This window comes from Hemicordylus capensis, chromosome 2 (genome assembly GCF_027244095.1).
Source record: "Hemicordylus capensis ecotype Gifberg chromosome 2, rHemCap1.1.pri, whole genome shotgun sequence".
NCBI classification, from domain to species: Eukaryota; Metazoa; Chordata; class Lepidosauria; order Squamata; family Cordylidae; genus Hemicordylus; species Hemicordylus capensis.
In genome coordinates, this window is record NC_069658.1 from 164,999,963 (window position 1) to 165,019,062 (window position 19,100).

At 45.9% G+C, this 19,100-nt stretch overlaps 2 protein-coding genes across 8 annotated transcripts in view; one reads left to right on the plus strand and one right to left on the minus strand.

Annotated features, from left to right (window-relative positions):
* The window catches only part of VAMP1 (vesicle associated membrane protein 1), a 40,758-nt gene that overhangs the window by 16,346 nt on the left and 5,312 nt on the right, over positions 1–19,100 (plus strand). Inside the window, exons 5-6 of one of the 4 annotated variants that reach the window (XR_008316547.1) lie at positions 2,676–2,727; positions 16,697–16,915. Coding sequence is in view for 3 of the 4 variants with exons in the window: in XM_053297862.1 (XP_053153837.1) it covers positions 2,676–2,727; positions 16,697–16,760 (116 nt within the window). In the remaining variant the exon portion in view is untranslated. Of the gene's footprint in view, positions 1–2,675; positions 2,728–3,034; positions 6,936–16,696; positions 16,991–19,100 lie in introns of those variants that run through there. The other 3 variants (XM_053297862.1, XM_053297863.1, XM_053297865.1) reach the window with 3 other exon arrangements.
* SCNN1A (sodium channel epithelial 1 subunit alpha) overlaps positions 9,343–19,100 on the minus strand; it is a 43,411-nt gene continuing 33,653 nt past the window's right edge. For 2 of the 4 annotated variants that reach the window (XM_053297860.1, XM_053297859.1), the window contains exons 8-14: positions 15,960–16,058; positions 15,694–15,811; positions 15,439–15,517; positions 14,925–14,982; positions 14,169–14,224; positions 12,080–12,155; positions 9,343–11,555 (exon numbers count right to left, since the gene is read on the minus strand). In XM_053297860.1, coding sequence (XP_053153835.1) covers positions 11,232–11,555; positions 12,080–12,155; positions 14,169–14,224; positions 14,925–14,982; positions 15,439–15,517; positions 15,694–15,811; positions 15,960–16,058 — 810 coding nt within the window. In that variant the 3' untranslated portion in view covers positions 9,343–11,231. Of the gene's footprint in view, positions 11,556–12,079; positions 12,156–12,782; positions 14,225–14,865; positions 14,983–15,438; positions 15,518–15,693; positions 15,812–15,959; positions 16,059–19,100 lie in introns of those variants that run through there. The other 2 variants (XR_008316546.1, XM_053297861.1) reach the window with 2 other exon arrangements.

Here is a 19,100-nt window from a genome sequence, read left to right on the forward strand (position 1 = left end):
AGAGGGGCTCCAGAAAAGCAGCGGCTTTGCAAGGGGGAGGAGGGGGCGCAAAAGGGAGGGCCGGCAGCCCCCCGCCCCACCAAAGGAGCCCCTGGAAAGAGAGCAAAATCAGTCTGGTAAAATTATTTCATGGATCGGAAAGGGGCTATAAAATCAACCAATCCTTGCTCTGCGATTGCATTTGGGATAGTACGGAAGTAAATGATTTCGTTCAATGGATTTCCTCTTCAGAAAAGTGCCAGGGAAAGTGTTTTTGGCAGGGAAAGGGGTGGAAGGGAGCCGCTTGCCTACCACCCCCATTGTAAGCAGCACCCCCTCCCTTCCCCCACAAAATAATAATAAATTAATAAAAAGAAAAATGGCCGCCTGTCCTTATCTCTGAGGATGGAGTGGTGGGAAGGCCCAAGGCAACAGGGATGGGTGGCAGCTGGGGTCCGGGGAGAGACGGAGGAAAGACTGCCAGTGGGCATGGCCTCAGCTCCAAGGGAGGTTTGAGGAGGAGCAGAGCCCTGAAAGGGCTGAAGGGGAGGCACGGGAGGATAACATCAGCAGCCTGCCTCCCAAAGGGAGGGGGTCTGAGCAGGAGGAAGGAGAAGGGGGAGAGGCATTGGCAACAGCTGTAAGGGGTAATCAATTACAGGTAATAAAGAAGGGTGTTGGCCCCTTAATTGGAGGTGGGCGATGCATAGCATGTGAGGAGGCATATAAGGAGCTGGCCGGGGATGAGAGGTTGGCTGGTGGAGAGGGGCAGATACAAGGAACACGCAGCCTGGGACAGAGGAGGCACAGGGTGATGTTCAGTCTCCTCCCTGTCTCTGCTCTGAGGCTGGACCAGATAAGCCTGGCCAGGCTGGGTAGAGGAGACAGGGACGTGTAGCTGGACAATAATATAATATGAAAATAACTGTCCACACTGCAACACGCTGCAAGCATATATAACGTGACAAGCCTCCCTAAAACGGAAAAATACAGCTACGTTCCTGCAACACTTTTGCCATGTCAATTTCAAAACAATCAAATCCGAAACAGAGCATGGGAAATATGAACAGTACCCTTCTGACAACGTAAGGGCACCGATGTCATAACATGGGCAAAATTATTTATTATTTTTTTGATTTCTATACTGCCCTTCCAAAAATGGCTCAGGGCGGTTTGCATTAAAAATGGAGGGGCACTTAGTGAATACGTAACAAAACTATTACAGCGCACGATCTGGAAAACACCCAGAGGACTGAAATGGCTCTGTGAGTGCTCCAGCAGCAGCAGCCTGCAAGCCAAACTCTTTCTGAAAGTCACCTCTGTCCAGAGCAGCAGGCTGTGTTTGGGTGGCTGGTGCCTCCTCTGCTTTGGGTGCCCTTTCCCTGTTCTTGCAGCCACATGCGCCTGGGTGATTTGGCAGCAGTACGTGGAAAGGAAGTTCTCTCAGTGCATGAAGCAGAGCAGGTGGCGGCCTCTGCAGCGACTGGAAAGCAGCCCACCGTACTGATGGGAAGCAATGTTCAGAGTTTGGCCTGGGGCTTCTCACAAAATGCCCAAGCCCCCCTCAGAAGCTCCAGAAAAGTCTCCATCTACCTACATGCAAAAGCCACCTAATGGCGCAGCAGGGAAATGGCTTGACTAGCAAGCCAGAGGTTGGCAGTTCGAATCCCCACTGGTATGTTTCCCAGACTATGGGAAACACCTATATTGGACAGCAGTGATATAGGAAGATGCTGAAAGGCATCATCTCACACTGTGCGGGTGATGGCAATGGTCAACCCCTCCTGTATTCTACCAAAGGTAACCACAGGGCTCTGTGGTTGCCAGGAGTCGACACTGAGTCAATGGCACACTTTACCTTTATTTTACCAACATGCAAAAGAGCATGTGCATGTAGAAAGTCCTAGGTTCCTGGTATCTCCAGATAGGGTTGCGAGAGATTTCTGCCTGTAACCATGGAGAAGCTGCTACCAGTCTATGTAAACAATACTGAGCTAGATGGACCAATGGTCTGACTTGTTATATTTTATTTATTTAACTAACTAAACTAACTAACTAACTAACATATTTCTGTACCGCCCAAAACTTGCATCTCTGGGTGGTTATATATGGCATCTTTCTATGTTCCTACGTACTCTTTCCCCTGCCCCCCACCCGCTCAAATTAACCTGCTTTTCCTCCCAATACCAGCATTCATAGGAAATTTTTAAAAAGAGTATGAAGTGCAGAGCCCCCTTCCAGTTAATTCTAATGGGGGTTAAAAGAGCGGGGCCTGGGGCGGTCGCCCTGCTTGCCCTGCTTTGTCCTAGTTTTTTAGGACAAAACTAAAATTATTGGGTTTCATAATTACTCTGTTTTCGTTAATTGCTAATACTGCAACAGTATTGTTTTCTACTATTTTTAATTGCAAATGTATAGTATTTCAGCTACATTATGGTTTAAATCAGCTTCTGTGGGCTAGCCTCGAAACATAGCCACCATTTCTAACATTGTTTCTATGGGGAAATGCATTCTGAGTTCCAAACGCCTGACTTACAGATGAACTTTTGGAACACAACCCATTTAAGTTGGGGACTTCCTGTACTTTCAGTAGCCCATCTTGGTGAGAGACTCTGGTGTGTTCTCTCTGAGGCAATGCAGGAATATGTGTGTATGTGTGTTTGCTACATATGGTCTAACTGTAACTTTCTTTCCAGATGATGCTCATACTGGGAGTGATTTGTGCCATTGTGGTGATCGCAATTGCACGTAAGTACCACAGGGACTCAGGATAACTGGGTTTGTAAGCTGCAAGCACTGGAGACAGAGCACCATCTGCCTGCCCATTATTGGTGTGGAAAATAGTATCTGCTAACTCTTTCTCCTGTGAGTGATGGCAAAGACCAATGGCTTTGTGAACCTGGTCCCCATTGGGATAGTGGGGTGATTTGTCTGTTGGATGAGGGACAGAGGCCTGGCAATATGGGGGGTCCTTTTTGGATGTTCAGTAGCCTTTGTCCTTGAGTGTGGGATTCTTTGGTGTGTAACATGCCCTCCTTTTCTCTTCCCTCTCTAGCTTCTGTCCCCAGTCTACATTTTAACCTGAGAATGTGTTCCTCTTCCCCTTCCCTCGGTCTGCAGCCTCCCTCCTTCCCTCTCTTCTTCCTTCACCTTCTCTCCTTTTTAGCCTACTTTCCAATAGGCTTATGAGATCAACTGGCATTCTCTGTGTGTCCCCCGCCCCCACCAACTGCACAACGCCTGGACCAAACCAAATTGGGTAAAGTTGTAGGGACACATAGGGACACCTCAATGGCATAGTTTGTGATGATGTCATCCACACTGATTCAAAATGGTGGATGGGTAAACTTTCAAGGTGCAAGTGGGCTAACTTGTGAACCGCTTAACCAATTTGAACCAAATTTGCTGCAGCTGTAGGGACACATAGGGACACCTCAACAGCGAAGATTGTGACGATGTCATCCACCTCAGTTCAAGATGGTATTCATGTGAATGTCTGAGGCACGAGCGGGCTAATTTGTGGACTGTCTAACCCATTTGAACCAAATTGGGTACAGTTGCAGTGAGTGACACACAGGGACACCTCAATGGCATGGACACCTCAATGGCATAGCTTGTGATGATGTCATCCATCCTGATCCAAGATGGCGGACACATGAACTTATGAGGCGCAAGTGGGCTAATTTGTGAACTGCTTAACTGATTTGAACCAAATTTTCTACAGCTGTAGGGACACATAGGGATGCCCTAATGGCGTTGTGTGATGATGATGTCATTCACTCCAATTCAATATGGCGGCGGTGTGAACATCTGAGGTGTAAGCCGGCTAATTTGTGGACTGTTTTACCAATTTAAACCAAATTAGGTAAAGTGAGTGACACACTGCAGTGAGTGACACACAGGCTCACCCCAATGGCATAGTTTGTGATGATGTCATCCACACCGATTCAAGATGGCAGATGTGTAAACTTTTGAGGCGCAAGTGGACTAACTTGTGACCCGCTTAACTGATTCGAACCAAATTTGTAGGTTTGAGCTGTAGGGACACACAGGGACACCTCAATGGCATAGTTTGTGATACTGTCACCCACCCCAATCCAAGATGGTGGTCGCATGCACATCTGAGGTGCAAGTGAGCTAATCTGTGGACTGTCTTACCCATTTGAACCAAATGGGACACATAGGGACACCTCAACAGCGTAGATTATGACAATGTCATCCAGCCCATTTCAAGTCGTGGAGTACAGTCTGAGACTATACATCTCTCTAGCTGTAGTCTCAAGCAAGGTTTGACCAGAGAGACGCTCTGACCAGAGAGAATAATTGAGGTCAGGATGTTCAAGGGCAGGGAGGTCCAATTGGTGGCTAATGGGTGCTTTCGAAGCAGCTTTACCTGGCCCTCTACCAAATTCTTACTCTGGGTGTGCTAGGAATGTATTCCCCCCTGCATAGCGTGTTGTGAAGGTGCTGATTTTTTTTTTTTGCATGTTCAGTGCCATGTACCAGCATTTCGTTTGCAGAGCCCATGTCTTGGCAGATCCCCATCTTTCTCCACCTTTGGGGATGATGGAGAAAAACAGGAATGGAGCTCCCATCCTTGAACCAGTATCTGCCATCTTGGTGGAAGTGTGCTGTTGGAAGTACAACAGCTGAAGAGGAGTTGAGGCCTGCTCATGATGCTGCTGCTATGTTATGAGATTAAGTACAGTAAAGTGTGCAGCCCTCCCTCCCCTTGATCTCCCCTGGACAAGAGTTTGGCTTGATCTGCCATCTTTATAAAGAGGAGGCCTCCTGGCTGCTTTCTTCTGCTTTTCTTGTCTGTCCTCATGGATGTTTGCACATTGCGTCTCTTTCTCTTCCACTTCTCCATTGTTCCATCTCTTTGTGCATGGGCAAAAGGTTTCACCCCCCCCCCCCGAGGCCCTCTGTGCCTAAAGCAAGGGACTACTTTCTCTATGCACAGAACTTCAGCCACTTTCTCATGCAAGTGTGGTTTCTGCCTTTATGGGGGTTTATGGGGGTTGTAGTCAACCACATCTGGGAATCCTTGTTAGAGGGAACACTGTACCTGGGCAGGAGCAAGGCTACCTGCAGGCTTGGCTGCCGCATAGACCCAGGGATGTTCCTTGCTGCATCTCTAATGCTGTGCTACTCATTTCCTAGTGCAGTAGACTACAAGCAAAGCTGCCCAGCAGAAAGGGCTGCCTCTGCATCCTAGCACACAGCAGCTGTACTGGATATGGGCCAGGAGTGGAGCCAGGCTGGCGGTGGCCCATGTGTGGCTGCCGCTGCGGCCCCCTGGCCCCTCCCCCTGTGTCTGACATCACCCAGCTAGCCATGCCCCCGCATCTGATGTCAGACACGGGGGCATTGTCTCCCTTCCAAACGGGGCCGCACAGCCCCATTTGGAAAGGAGATTGGCCCGCCCTGCTTTGAGCTGTGTGGGCTGGAATGACTCTCTCTGCCTTAAAGGCAGGGAAAGCCATTCTGGCCATGCTGCCAATGCATCGTGGGCCAATCTCTCTCCTAAACGGGGCTGCGTGGCCCCATTTTGGAGGGAGATCAATTGGCCCTGTTGCATTGGCAACAGGACCAGAGTAGCTCTCCCTGCTTTTAAGCTGATTTGGAGCTGATTTGGGCTCCAAATGGAGCTGTGTGGCCCCATTTGGAACCGAAATAATGCTCCCGCATCTGACGTCAGGCCTGGGGGCATGTCTGGGGCCGCACTCACGGCCCCTGAATGGGTACGGCCCAGGTTCTTTGAACCCATTCACCCAATGGTGGCTCTGCCCTGATGTGGGCTGTACTTGTTTAAAAATGCTGGCTATTCTTGTGGCTCATGGTGGTGGAAAGCTTAATCCTCTGAGAAAGAGCCTGAACTAGGGCAGCCCCAGCTAGGATCCAGTGTCTCCACATCATACTTAGCTCCTACTTGTCCTGTGTATCCCCTGTCTTATAGGCATAATGCATTTTCTGGAGGTTTCTTCTTCTTCTTCTTCTTCTTCTTCTTCTTCTTCTTCTTCTTCTTCTTCTTCTTCTTCTTCTTCTTCTTCTTCTCATAAACAACTACATTAATTGAAATCCTCACTGTAAGTAGAATAAACGGCCAAGAAAACCAAATACTTGGATATGTAATTTTCCTAACTTCACTGGAACAAATGCATAAACTAGCCCCTCAGATAATGCCTTTGAGAGTACATGGGTCTATTCATAAATAAGTTTGTCAAATTTGCTTCTGCCATGTTGAGGGGAAGAACTGGTGGTCTCTGTGGAAAATGGGCGTCTGCCCCCTCTAATGTGAAGTAGGCCGGCATCTAAACCGTATCTGCATGAGAAGAAAGGAATCCCAAGGCAAGTGTGATGCCCTCAAGGCAAGCTCTAGGGTCTGGCCAGAGCACACATAGGTGCTGTAACTGGAAATAATGGGAGGAGCTCATTCATGTCTATACATGATTTAACCTGCCTTTTGTATTACTTTTGATTGAATAAACATGTAAGCAAGGAGTTGTGAAAGAAAATGAGAGCAGCAACCCAGGGTTGTTAATGTGGTTGAGTTAGAACTTCCCATGTCAGTGTGGCCCTTGTTACATTCGGGAGTAGGATCCGGAGGGTCTTACGCAGCTGCTATTAACACAACAGTGCATCCATCCGAAGACGCCAGCCTCAGAGCAATATTCTGTCTCTGCCGTATGTGGATGAGGATGGGGCCAATGAAAGTAAGAGCACATGTGTGTACTTGTGATGCTCATGTTTACGTCAAGGACTGTTTCCCGCATGATCACATGCTGCTAAAGGCTATCTCTTTCCCTGTTGTATGATGTAGTCATCTTCTCCACAGTAATATGGCCTGTGCTGATTGAAAAGCAAGGAGAGTGTGTTTTGTTTTTGCTATGGATATACTGGAAAAGTGTATTTGTCCTATAAATATATTAAACAGTTCAACAGGTTCATCCTTAGCTGCACTGTGTGACATGACTGCACTATTTCGTGTTTGTGTATTTACATGAATGCTTACTGGAGCCAAGAGCTGGCTCCGCCTTGCTCTGATAGTTATATTTAGAAAGCAGAATATAAGAAAAGCATAAGGAAAACTGAATCCTGCTGTATGAAATCAAGTCCAGTCATTTTACTTTGATAAGGGGTTATGAACAGCCTGCCATGAGCAGATATAAGCAGAGATCTGCAAAAGAGTGTTGGAGGGAGGGCTCAGCAGCTGCCCCCATATGCATTTGGCGGTCTCTGATGCTGCATTGCCTCTAGCAAAGAGGTGAGGTAGTGCATATCCAAGACCACAAGATGGAGTCCTTGGAGAAGAACAGAACAAGAGCACCAACGGCTGCTAGACTGCTGTTCTTTGCCAACGTAAAAATTCCATGTTAACCACTGAATTAATTTCCCTCATTCTGCAACCTGCATCCATTGAGGAGTGCAGTTTTCTGTGAGAAGGAAGGACTGAGATTATGATCTTATTGGGAAAGAGTTTAAATTAGAGGAGTTATCCCAGGCAACTCTTGCTTTGTTTTCTTTTCCTAACTCTGGAGGGCAAATAAAGGGAGCTTAGCCAGGGCTAGTGGAACACTGATGGTAGATGCACAAGCTAACCTTCTCCTTATGCTGTAAAGGTGCTTGTCCTCCTCTGTAGGTAAGTGGTTCTTCCAAATGCCTGTATTTCTAATGCCTCACATCAGCCCTTGCAATCTCTGCTGATCTCAAAACTACAAATGAAAAAGGGCACTGAAGCAGGGGCATAACTATAATAGGGCAAGGGGAGACAGTTATCTGGGGGCCAACTGCTTTGGGGACCCCCCAGAGGCAAATCACATGACTGACTCCCCCAGCCACGCACCCGTCCGGGCTTCCTTCAGTTGTTTTCATCCTCCGAAATTGATGTAGGTGTTAAGACCTGAAGCTACCAGAACAGCATGTCTTTAGTACCATTAAATGACTTGCATCGTCCACAATTTATAAAACCTTTTAAAAAATAATTTAGAATGATGTTCTATGTGGCACATAGATTATTCACATGCACACATGCATTTTACTATGCTTTTTGTTACCACTATTCAGCCGCATTTAAGATTTCTTTACTTCATGAGCTGAGCTTCAGTGAGGGGGAGCATTTTAAAACCTTGTCTCTGGGCCCACTCCAACCTTGCTACACCCCTGCACTGAAGCCCAGTTCTGCTGTTAGAGGGGCATCCTTTCTTTCATGAAAACAACAGAAGATGAGCAAAAGGTCATATTGGCACTAGGAGGGTAAGAAGGATTAGGAATCACTGTTCGAAGAATACAAGGGCATAGCAAGGCTGGAGTGGGCCCAGAGACAAGATTTTAAAATGGGCCCCTCATTGATATACACACAAAAACACACTTTACAATATATAGTGCACTCACACTCACATCCCCATTATGAATACAGTGAATATCTAGTTCACATTGAATCTAATTCACAGGATCCAGCAGGAAATTACAGGGCATGCAACAAGAATACCCCCGATAAAAGACCCCCCCCATAAATATTGGGGTTTGGATTTTCTCTCTCTTGCAAATGCACTATGCCAGGGGGTGTCAAACTAAAATTTGGTGGTGGGCCAGATTTTGATGCACCAGATTCTGATGCACCTCTGGTGAGCCACACATAACCTTGCGCCCACCTCACACCATCTATCTTCCTCCTCCTCTCTGCTCTTTCTCTCATTCTCTCCCCCCCGCCCAAATTAGCTGAATTCACTATTTTTTACACTAAAATACACTCCGGGAAAGATATATATATATTTTCATTTTTAGAAGAAATTTGGAACATTCCTGCTAATACCAGCTTTTGCATGGAAAATCCTATCACTCTTCCTCTCTCCCTTACAAAGGTATTGCTAGGTACTTAAAAGATCCAGGGCTTGGGCCCACAGCCTCCCCACATTTTGATAATGAAGCCCTTTCATGCTCTCTTAAAAGTATTCAACACTCTCCTCCCCACAAGCTTGCTTCACAGCTAAAAATGAATCTCCCTTTTCTCCTGCATCAGATTTCTCCTGTATCCTACACACACAGCTAAGAACCAGTGTGGTGTAGTGATTAGAGTGTCAAGACTAGGATTGCGGGACTTGTGTCCCCCGTTCAGTCATGAAACTCACTGTGGGACTTTAGCTGAGACATTCTCTCTCTCCCCTCCAAACCTGCCTCACAGGATTATGGTGAGGATAAAAGTGGGGAGGAAGAACATGTACACTACCCCGACCTCTTTGGAGGAAGAACAGGTTGTGTGTCATATATATATGACTTTTAGCCACATGCACTTCAATCCTAAGAATGTACTCAGAAGCACATTCAAATAGCGTTTTTTACATCAATCACAGTAGCATGCAATTCAGTTTGATCTTTTATTTAGTACATTTCATTTAAGAAAATCATATGCAAAAAAATCATATGCAACTATAGTGTATGTCTATATACTACAGTATATATACAATGTATAAGTGTGTCTATACATGACAGAAAGAAAAGCCACCATTTTGATTTCAAATAGGACAGCAGAATGTCATATATGGAGTTACCCCAATTTTGCAGAATTTAAAGACAACCAATCATTTCATGTGCAATTTAAAAATGAGTTTCTTGTGAACTGATTTGCAAAGCCTTATTTTGCAGTAAGTGTACACAGTACAAAAATAGACTTTTGGTGGGGGAGCATGCTACAAGCACAAAGCAAAATAAAATTAAATAGTAATGTTTAAAAGGTTGGGAAACATGTCGGGAGAACAGTTTTCTCATATTTTGTTATTTAAGCCATTGTAAGAACTCTGTTGCTAAAAAGGCAGCATATAAATATTTTTAGTAAGGGTGGGGGTGAGAGAAAGCAACACACATAGAGACCAGATTAGAGCTATAAGCAGTGTAACTTCAGGAGTAAAAAGGAACAAAAACAGATCCATTTTGTCAGATCCCCCCCCCCCCGCATTCTTTTCAAAGCTTTTAATACTTTTGCACTAACTAATTTCCTCACAACAAGGTATACTGTTGGGATGGGGAGGGTTTTTCTTACAAGTTTGCACTAGAATAGTTTTGGCATACTTTGAAAACGTGTGTGTGTGTGTGTGTGTGTGTGTTTAAAGCTTATGAATTCTCTCTCTCTCTCTCTCTCTCTCTCTCACACACACACACACACACACACACACACACACACACACACAGGATGGGACTTCACTCACATGTACAACACATAAACGGTTCATGGGTGTGGGGGGAGAGAGCGAGCAACATAGTAGCTTGACCAAGGGGAACAAATCACACACCAAACAAACAAACAAACAAAGCGTTGATTTTTACAGAATGTCTTCTTACTTTTGTTCTTGAAGAGAGAGTCTCTAGGGCGGCCCCTTGAGGCAGTGGGGCCCCGAGACAACTGTCTCCCCTTGTCTAATGGTAGTGACACCTCTGGGAGAATACCGCCAGAGTGCCAATACTAGAAACTCACACATTTCTGCTTGTTTAATCTCCATTGCCTGTATGTGTGTCATCACTCAGTATAAAATGAAAAGGATCTGCAAGCCTACCTACCTTTTGAATAAGATAAAAATAAGTGGGCTAAGGTGTGGATGGATGTTGGTAAAGTAAGGTAAAGTTGTGCCGTTGAGTTGGTGTCGACTCTTGGCGATCACAGAGCCCTGTGGTTGTCTTTGGTAGAATACAGGAGAGGTTTACCATTGCCATCTCCGGCGCAGTATGAGATGATGTCTTTCAGAATCTTCCTATATCGCTGCTGCCCAATGTTGGTGTTTCCCATAGTCTGGGAAACATATCAGCGGGGATTCGAACTGGCAACCTCTTGCTCGCTAGGCAAGCTACTTCCCCACTGAGCTATTAGGTGGCTCGCTGTTGGTACCTAGCTCTATATACCCACCCTACCCCTACTGTCTGAATTTCACATTCATTCTAGGTTTTTGCCCATTATGCATTGCAGGTGGGGAAAGGAAGCCATCTTGCCCTTTGGTGGTACACATAGCTGTATCTTTAATCTGCTGCTTATTTTTAGATTATAGTGGTTGGGTATAGCAATGGCAATTCATACCAGGGGTGGGTGCTCCTCAGTCACATGGTTCTGTACATGCTGTAACTTCTTTTTGTCCATAACATTATGGAGACATTTCAGTTCCCTCGGCCTGTGGTGGTGTCTACAGCCAGCTGACTGGTTCTATAAGCTGAGTAATACGCATCTTAATGCTGCAGGCCATAAGCAGGCCATCCTGGTCCGTCCCTCATTCTGTTCTCCTGAAGGAAACACTCTGCAGGGCTAGTGATTCTAAGCTGTTGTAGGACGGCAGTGCTGCAACCCCGTTCTCCACAGAGGCATGTTGCAGGGGGGCACCAGGAGCAGGAGGCGCACTGTGGAAGGCTGTATTGTCGTGGCTGTTGGATGCAGGGAGATCAGAGGACCGATGCAAGTAGAGCCAGTTGAAAGCCAGGATGCAGGTGATGGCAATGAAATCCAAAATCAACTCTGCCAGCTCTATCACTGAGAGAACAGATGAGCCAAACCAAAGACTCCATTGGTTCCCCAGCTGTGAAAGTAAAGTCACCACCTGCACAATTGAGAGTAGAGAGGGAAGAACTTGAACACTCCAGAAAGAGCTGCATAGGCCAGCTCCATCTCTGCTTGGAATGGGAAGAACTGCTATCTTTTGGCTTGGGATTAGCAGATTTCAGCTCCTGTGTGAGTTTGTTCTCTGAGGGGCTGCTGTTCGCAAGTAGTGGGGCCGGGGAGAAGGAAGGAGCTGTGTTCCTCAGCATCAGTGAAGCCATGGACAGTCTAGCAGGTGCTCATAATATTCTAACCATCACATTTAAAGTGCCACTCAATTACTTTGGCTCTTTGCTGCAGAACAACAACAACATTCTGCAGCTTGAGACCTGCAAACTTGTCAGTCTTCTCCAAACAGAAACATTGGCTTGAGGGAATTCCTACACAACAACTTATACCAGTGTAGCTCTCCAAGCTGGCTATCTAGAAAGGCCTCTAAGTTAAAGGGTGGTGGTGGTGGTGGTTTAGTCTTGGAGAGCAGTGTTCAGTCAGGTGTCAATGTGTGATGATGAATATAATACATACTGTGAAAGCAGGAGACTCCCCATTGCTTTTATAACTCCACTCCTTGAAAAATATATTTACTTTGGCAATTCCATTCCTGGCAATGAAACAGAGATTGAGTAAACGGCAGAAATAAGTAGTTCATGGATGTCTGAGCTCTCAAATCTAACTTCCACTCCTTCCAAATCCAAAAGCCAATGTCTTCAGGTCTACAAGCCTACAAGTATTTACCCCCAACACTCTTAATGGTATCCCAATTGTATCTTATGAGCTCTGACTAAGCTGTGTAAACTGTACTATAAAATATCATACATTTGGAAGCAATGCCAGCATCAATGTAGCAACCATAAATGTTTTCTTCTTTGATATTTTCCTGTAACCTATGGAGTGTTTCACTTGAATTCATCTATATTATAGGCTCCCATGAGTCATCAGTCTTTTCATATCTGGATCTGAAATCAGTCCTCGTGTTCCAACATCCCTTTCCATCAAATGGTAATCATGTGGCCTAATCCCTTCTCCCTGTACTTCCTCATTCCTCACTTTGATTAGGTTCAGAGCCAATTCAAATGGGAAGGCAGACACAAGGTACACGCTTCCATAGCAGTGTTTCTCAATGTTTTTGGAGTCAAGGACATTCTTCGTGTGCAGTATCCCAGACTAGCAGTTAGTTTAGGGGTTACCCTCCCAACCCCAGCCCCCCCAAACAATTTTGGGCTGCTAGAGGCCACCACTGGGAGCTCTCCGGAGCTCATTTCCAGGCAGCCCTCGTTGCTGGATAATGTTCATCTGAGGAAGCTAAATTAATGTCATCCAGCAATGAGGACTGCCTGCCTAGAAATGAGCTCTGGAAAGCTCACCCAGACTCCATGGATCCCAGGCCCCGCCCCTCTATGTGTGAGGGACCAGTACCCTCACAGACCAGAACCCAACAGCTCACGGACCGGCACCGGTCTGCGGACCGGTGGTTGAGAAACACTGCTCTATAAAACAATCAGCTCTAGAATGCCCATGGGGGAATCACTTGAAAGCACATCTACATCAGAGCCTCCCTGCACACAGGCAGCTCATTAATCAGCATGTTGCAGATAGGCCAGAAGGTGCATGTGCTTGGAGGTGGTTCTGCATATGAATTGGCTTAGATGACTTGCTTAATCCAGTCATGTGGTAATGTCATCACTTGGGAGAATTATTCCCATTCACAGCACCAGAAGCTGGCGGAAAAAATGCCTTATGGCGATTCATCATGAGCTTCAAATGACTAGGCAGACCTGGTTACTTGAACCCACAATTAATCAGTCAATGTGGGTACCAGACCTCCTATTTCACCATGAGTAGGACAGAGTGTGGTTTATCACTGGTTCTATAATTTTTCTTCTTCTGTCATCTGGTGATATGCAGTGATATGCAATGATATGCAGTGGCTCAGTGCTTGTATGCTTGCTCCTATACAGGGACCTCCGTTACAGAACTGGGGAATTAGTCTCCAAGTTTGGTGGTGGTGGTTTCTTTGAATGAAGAAGTGAGGTACAAATATTTTGTTAAATATTTCACTGTAAAAAAAATAAATCCATAGTACTCATCTGTTGCAGTCTAGCTAGCTAAAACAAATGGCTGACATGCCTAAGCTGTCCTTTTAATTCCAATGGGACTACTTTGAGTAGTTTTCTTCACCATGTCAGCCACTAATCTTAATAATTAGATAACGCTCAAGCCCTCAGCTGTACGTATGTCACTTTACATGCTTGATCCAAAGTTGGTTCTCTTGGGCCACTCAACAATCTGTGGCTGCTGATAAAAACGAGCAACGTTCTCTGGGGGACGTATTGCTTCTTGCACTGGAGATCCTCTCTAAGAAAATGTACCTCGATTCCAGTAATCCAGCTTACATTCTATCCCAAGATTGATTTTAGAATCCGCCATACACTTCTCCCACTCTGCCTTATCACAGAGCTGGGTGCTATGTTACATCTTTCCCCCTGTTCCCCCCTCTCTTTTCAATGTTTGCAACTATGCCCCTCTGTGTCCCCTTTGGAGGTCAGAATTTGGCCAACCACTGGATTTCTCTCTAGCCCTAAATTCTCATTTTGACTGTAGGTGGTACTCTTACCTTTGGGACGTGATGTTGTACTTATTCTGCCGAGACAGCATGTGAAACACCCACTCCTGGAAGGACAGAGTTGCACAAAAGGGTCAATGTATGCCGCTAACTAAATATGTGCAAATGCAATTTAAAATAAAAAGCACTTTAGAAGGGTGAAATTTGTAGAGAAGATGTGGCAGGGAAAGGAGAGGCATTTACTTAATATTTCCTCCACTCACAGTATCTTTGCTCCAAATTCACTGCCCCAGGTAGCTTTCTTCCTGTTTTTACAAACTGGTTTTGGGAGCCCCACAAGCAGGAAAGAATTCAGTGCCCTGTTCCTCCCCTCTGACTTCCGTGTTTTAAAGTCCTCTTTCTAGAAGTGGCTTTTCCCTTGCGAACTGAGCAAAGAGGCACCTTTTAAAAGTGGTGATTCTCTTTATTTAGCAGGGGGAGAGCAACTGGCCCTATCCATCCCCAGCACAGCATCCGTCCAGTGGCTGTTGCTGGTGTCTGTCTTATGTTTCTTTTTAGATTATGAACCCTTTGGGGACAGAGTTCCATCTTTATTGATTTTTATTTCTCTTTGTAAACTGATTTGGGAACTTTTGTTGAAAAGTGGTATATACTATAAATATTCATCATATTCATATATCCATATTTTCATTTTTCAAAATGGGCTTTGGACTCTGTTACATGCATTTGTGTGAAACATATACTTAGCCTTTCAGTAGCTCCCAGATGTGCATGTGCATGTGTATATACAACCAGAAACGCATCTACCTCAGAGACAGCAGAAGGCCAGCGTGAGTATCCAGCCGACAGATGGTATTCAGTCACCCTAAAGAACGATGTATAAGAAATTTAGAGCCACAATGCTCTGGGAAGCTCTGCAGGTTCATCTGGAATTCTTCCTGCCCAAATTGAATTCTGCCCAGCCTCTATGGCTTGGCAAAATCATACACTGAGTTAGGCTAAGTGGCACAATTATTTTCTGCAATACGAGCAGCTTCCATTCACAACATAACATTGACTGCATTGAGACTAGAATGATCAGCTGGTGAAATAGTGGCAGACCACTAAAAAGGGAATTAATGAGCCCTGTATTATTGGTTTTCTAGAGGATGCTTGGGAGCTCCCTCCGACAGCCAGAGTCAGGGAGGCAAAGGTGGAACAATGTGTTGGGTACAAACCCTGTTTTGTTCCATTTCATTGAATATTTTCTATTGCCCAGCAAGCTCTGTGGAATTTGACCAGCACCAGGAATGCAACTCCACAAGTTTTGAAACCTACTTACTTGCAAGGTTTCCGACATTTGGAGAAACAGTCCAGGAATCCGGCTTTGAATTCAGCCTGGAGTTTGTAATAACAATAACCTCAACAGGAGAGAGGAAGAGACGATTAATTAATCCTGGAAGACGTGTGCATGGGAAGGGAGCCCCAGCATTGTGTACCCACGCAAGTAGTGAATTAGGGAGGCTGGGGGCGGGGGCCAGAGAAAGTTGAAATGGGTAGGCTTGGGGACTCCTCCCTGCCTCCCCACCACACTCACCCCAGGCGGTATGTTTAGTGTAGTCACAGTAAACTGCTCCAGGGGGCAAGGGGTAGAAGTAATGGCCACAGCCACACCGTTCCACCATATTGCTCTGAAAACAGGAACGAATGCAGACCTAACACAAGGGAAAGAAGAACCTTGTCTGCATTAACAGTACCCCGAGAAACCGATTGTGACAGGTTTCTAATAGGAATAAACCCAACATGGGGATAGGGTTTGGGTTAGTACCAGGCATTGGGTGAGGATGGGTTGGATGAAGGTACCTGCTCAGTATAGCGGGAGAGGTAGAGGTTCTTCACGGGCACATCACTCCCATTTTCTGTGCAGTCGCTGTAGCTGCCCGCAAGACGGATTGTTGTTTCCTGATAGTTATTTTATTTATTTATTATTTATTAATTGGATTTCTATACCGCCTAATATAGAAATCTCTAGGCGGTGTACAGATTAAAACATAATATAAAACATTTAAAATGCATAAAAAGAGACTAAAATCACAATAGATAAAAAGACTTTAAAATTTAAATTTTAGTGTGCCGTGTGTCGAGTTAATGCATCTTCCTTCCCTCTCTCTGATTTGCACTGGCCTGTCATGCTAGCTTATCGTCTTTCTTCCCTCTCCCACTTGGTGAATATATGGCTTGAACTGGGAACCTCTTTGCCTGAGGTTGGGGCCCAGCCTGGGAAACTACCTAGATGTGTGACTGCTTGGAGCTCTCTTCAGGCACAGAAGAAAACAGGAGTATGGCAACAGTCTACACATCGGGAGCCTGGCCTCTTGCCTGGTCAGAAGAGTACCATATTTACCCAAATAAAAGATGACTGATTTCAAGATCCCCCACCCCCCTGCCGTTAAAAATCAAGGTTAAATATAGTTCCTTTACCCAAAAGGAAGAGGACTCTGAATTTAAGATGAACCTCTCCGCCACCCACCACTTCTAACATCAAAGAACTTGGGGAAATGTAAGATTGGATTCCAGTTTCTTCTGTCTGTTCCTCATAGGGTTCCAGGACAACTCTCCCCTTCCTTCCCATGCATTTGGTGGCTCACCACTGTGACACAGTGAGCCATTCAAGGCAAGACCCTTTCCAGGCCTCACTTTAAAGTATCCAGCAGCCTGCTCTTGGACAAGCCCCAGAACAAGACACCACTCTTGCTGCTGCATGGGGGAGTCTGCATGATTTGGGCCTGGGAGAGAAGTGGACCAATAGATGCTCCAAGGTAAGAATGGGGAAGGCCTCAGCTGGAAGGCCTACAGCCTGCTCTAGGGTAGTGCTAACTGGGCAAAGAGACACTTTTAGAAGTGGTGGTTCCTTTTGTTAAGCAGAGGGAGAGCAACTGGCCCTATCCACCCCCAGCACAGTTGCTGGAGTCTATCTTGTGTTTCCTTTTAGATTGGGAGCCCTTTTGGGAGGACAGGGATCCATCTCTCTCTCTCTCTCTCTCTCTCTCTCTCTCTGTATACCGCTTTGGAAACCTTTGATGAAAAGCGGTATATAAATATTTGTAGTAGTAGTAATAGTAGTGTGCATCCAAAGCAATGGTTCACTGAGCACAGAGGCAGTGCAAGGCAGAGAAGCAAAATTATGAGGAGTGAGTCCTCATTCTACTCTCTTCATGTATGGGATGCAGGATTACTGCCTTAACCACTTCTGCCATGTAACATGGAAGGTGACCATATTATTCATGCCTTTTTGATTCTGCTTTTCTCCCATACATGGTTCCTCTCCCCGTTTTATCCTTAGAACAACTCTACTAGGTACATTAGGCTGAGAGCAAATGACTGGCCCAAGATCACCCAATGAGATTTTTGGCTGAGCAAGAATGTGAATCTGGGCCTCTTTGGTCCAAGTTTTCATCGTATACATCTTTTGGGAACACAGGCTGAGGAGCAGGGACCAGCCAAAAATCCCTTGGCTCCAAAATGACTTTCATGATTTACGGACAGTTGAGAAAAAGATGTAATGGCCACATTCGTACATAACGGCAAACCATGGGTAGGTGAACTTGAGGTTAATTTTTGTAACGAATCTCATTGCAAATGTTCCTCCAACTGGAGCCCTGCAACCTCTGGTTTCAGGGAAGGAGAGCCTTTTCCTGGTCTGCCGAGGCCACATCCCAGCAAGCTCCATAGTGCTCACGTCACCAGACTGTGGGCAAGGCGTCAGAACGCTTGCCGGGCAGCAGCCATTGGCCACAATCCTCAAGGCGGCGTGCTGAGTGTGACTCTGCCTTTTTGGAATGGTCCACCCGCCCTTGGCAGGAAAAGGGCATTTAAATCCCTTTAAATGGCATCTAAGCCCTTCTCCTGACAGCAATTGCACCGTTGCCCCCGCAACAGCCCCTCAGCAAAACAGTCTCACACAAGCACAATTGCTGGCAATGCAGGGGTGGAGAGGGACACAATTTTTCTGTTACTCTGGGAAGGGATCATGATTACTTCCTAGGAGGGAATATGTATATTTTATTTATTAACTGTTCAGTTTTATACCGTCTTTCATAAAGCATCCCAAGGAGGTTTTCAAAAGTTAAAATACAACAAAATTTCATGAAAATCACATTTGAAACCTTAAAATCAGTTAAACAGTAAAAACCACAAAACACCACTAAACAACCATTATAAAAAGACAGAGAAAGCTGAGAAACCTGGCAGCCTCTAAGGAGTAAAAGTCTGAACAAATTAAAAGGTCTTTAGCTGTTTTTTAAAAGCAGCCCCGGCTGTCAAAGTGCGGACATTCACCGAGAGAGCATACAAGAGCCTGGGGGCAATAACAGAGAAGGTCCTGTCCCATGTGCATGACAATTTAGCCTCTCTCAATGTCGGCACATGGAGCAAAGGCCCCTCTGCTCCCTGTGCCCTCCCTCCTTGTTAGGGAGGGCAAAGGATCCCGGGCTCTGGTCCACTGTGACAAAGGATGCTGTTGTGATGGCAGAACTGGGCAAAGCAATCCAGGAACACCCAAGCACACTCCTACCCCTGTGTCGGTTTGTTGGGCGGGGATTAGCCCTCCCATCAGAGGGCCAGTCCACTGGGGAAGACCAGAGGTTCAGTAAGCTTTGGGCCTCCATTGACTGTGCTCTCATGAGGTAGGCCATCCAAATCAAGCTCCCCCCCCCGCTTGTGTGTGGCTCCCGTTCTCTCTGGTAAACAATAGAACTTGTCCACCTTGACCCTCTCCTCTCCAGGCAACCCTTTCATACTCCCAAGGGGTAGTGGCCACTCCATGTACCTGGGTGGTCCCAGGTGGGCAAACTAGGGAAAAACCAGGAGTGTGGATAGATCTTTACTCTCATTCGAATTTTCTGGGTTTGGACTGGTGTTGTGGTGTATACAGATTGGCCGCTGTGGGGAATTGCGAATATCATTGTTCCCAGGAAAGCAGGGTGGCTGTACAAGGCAAAACCA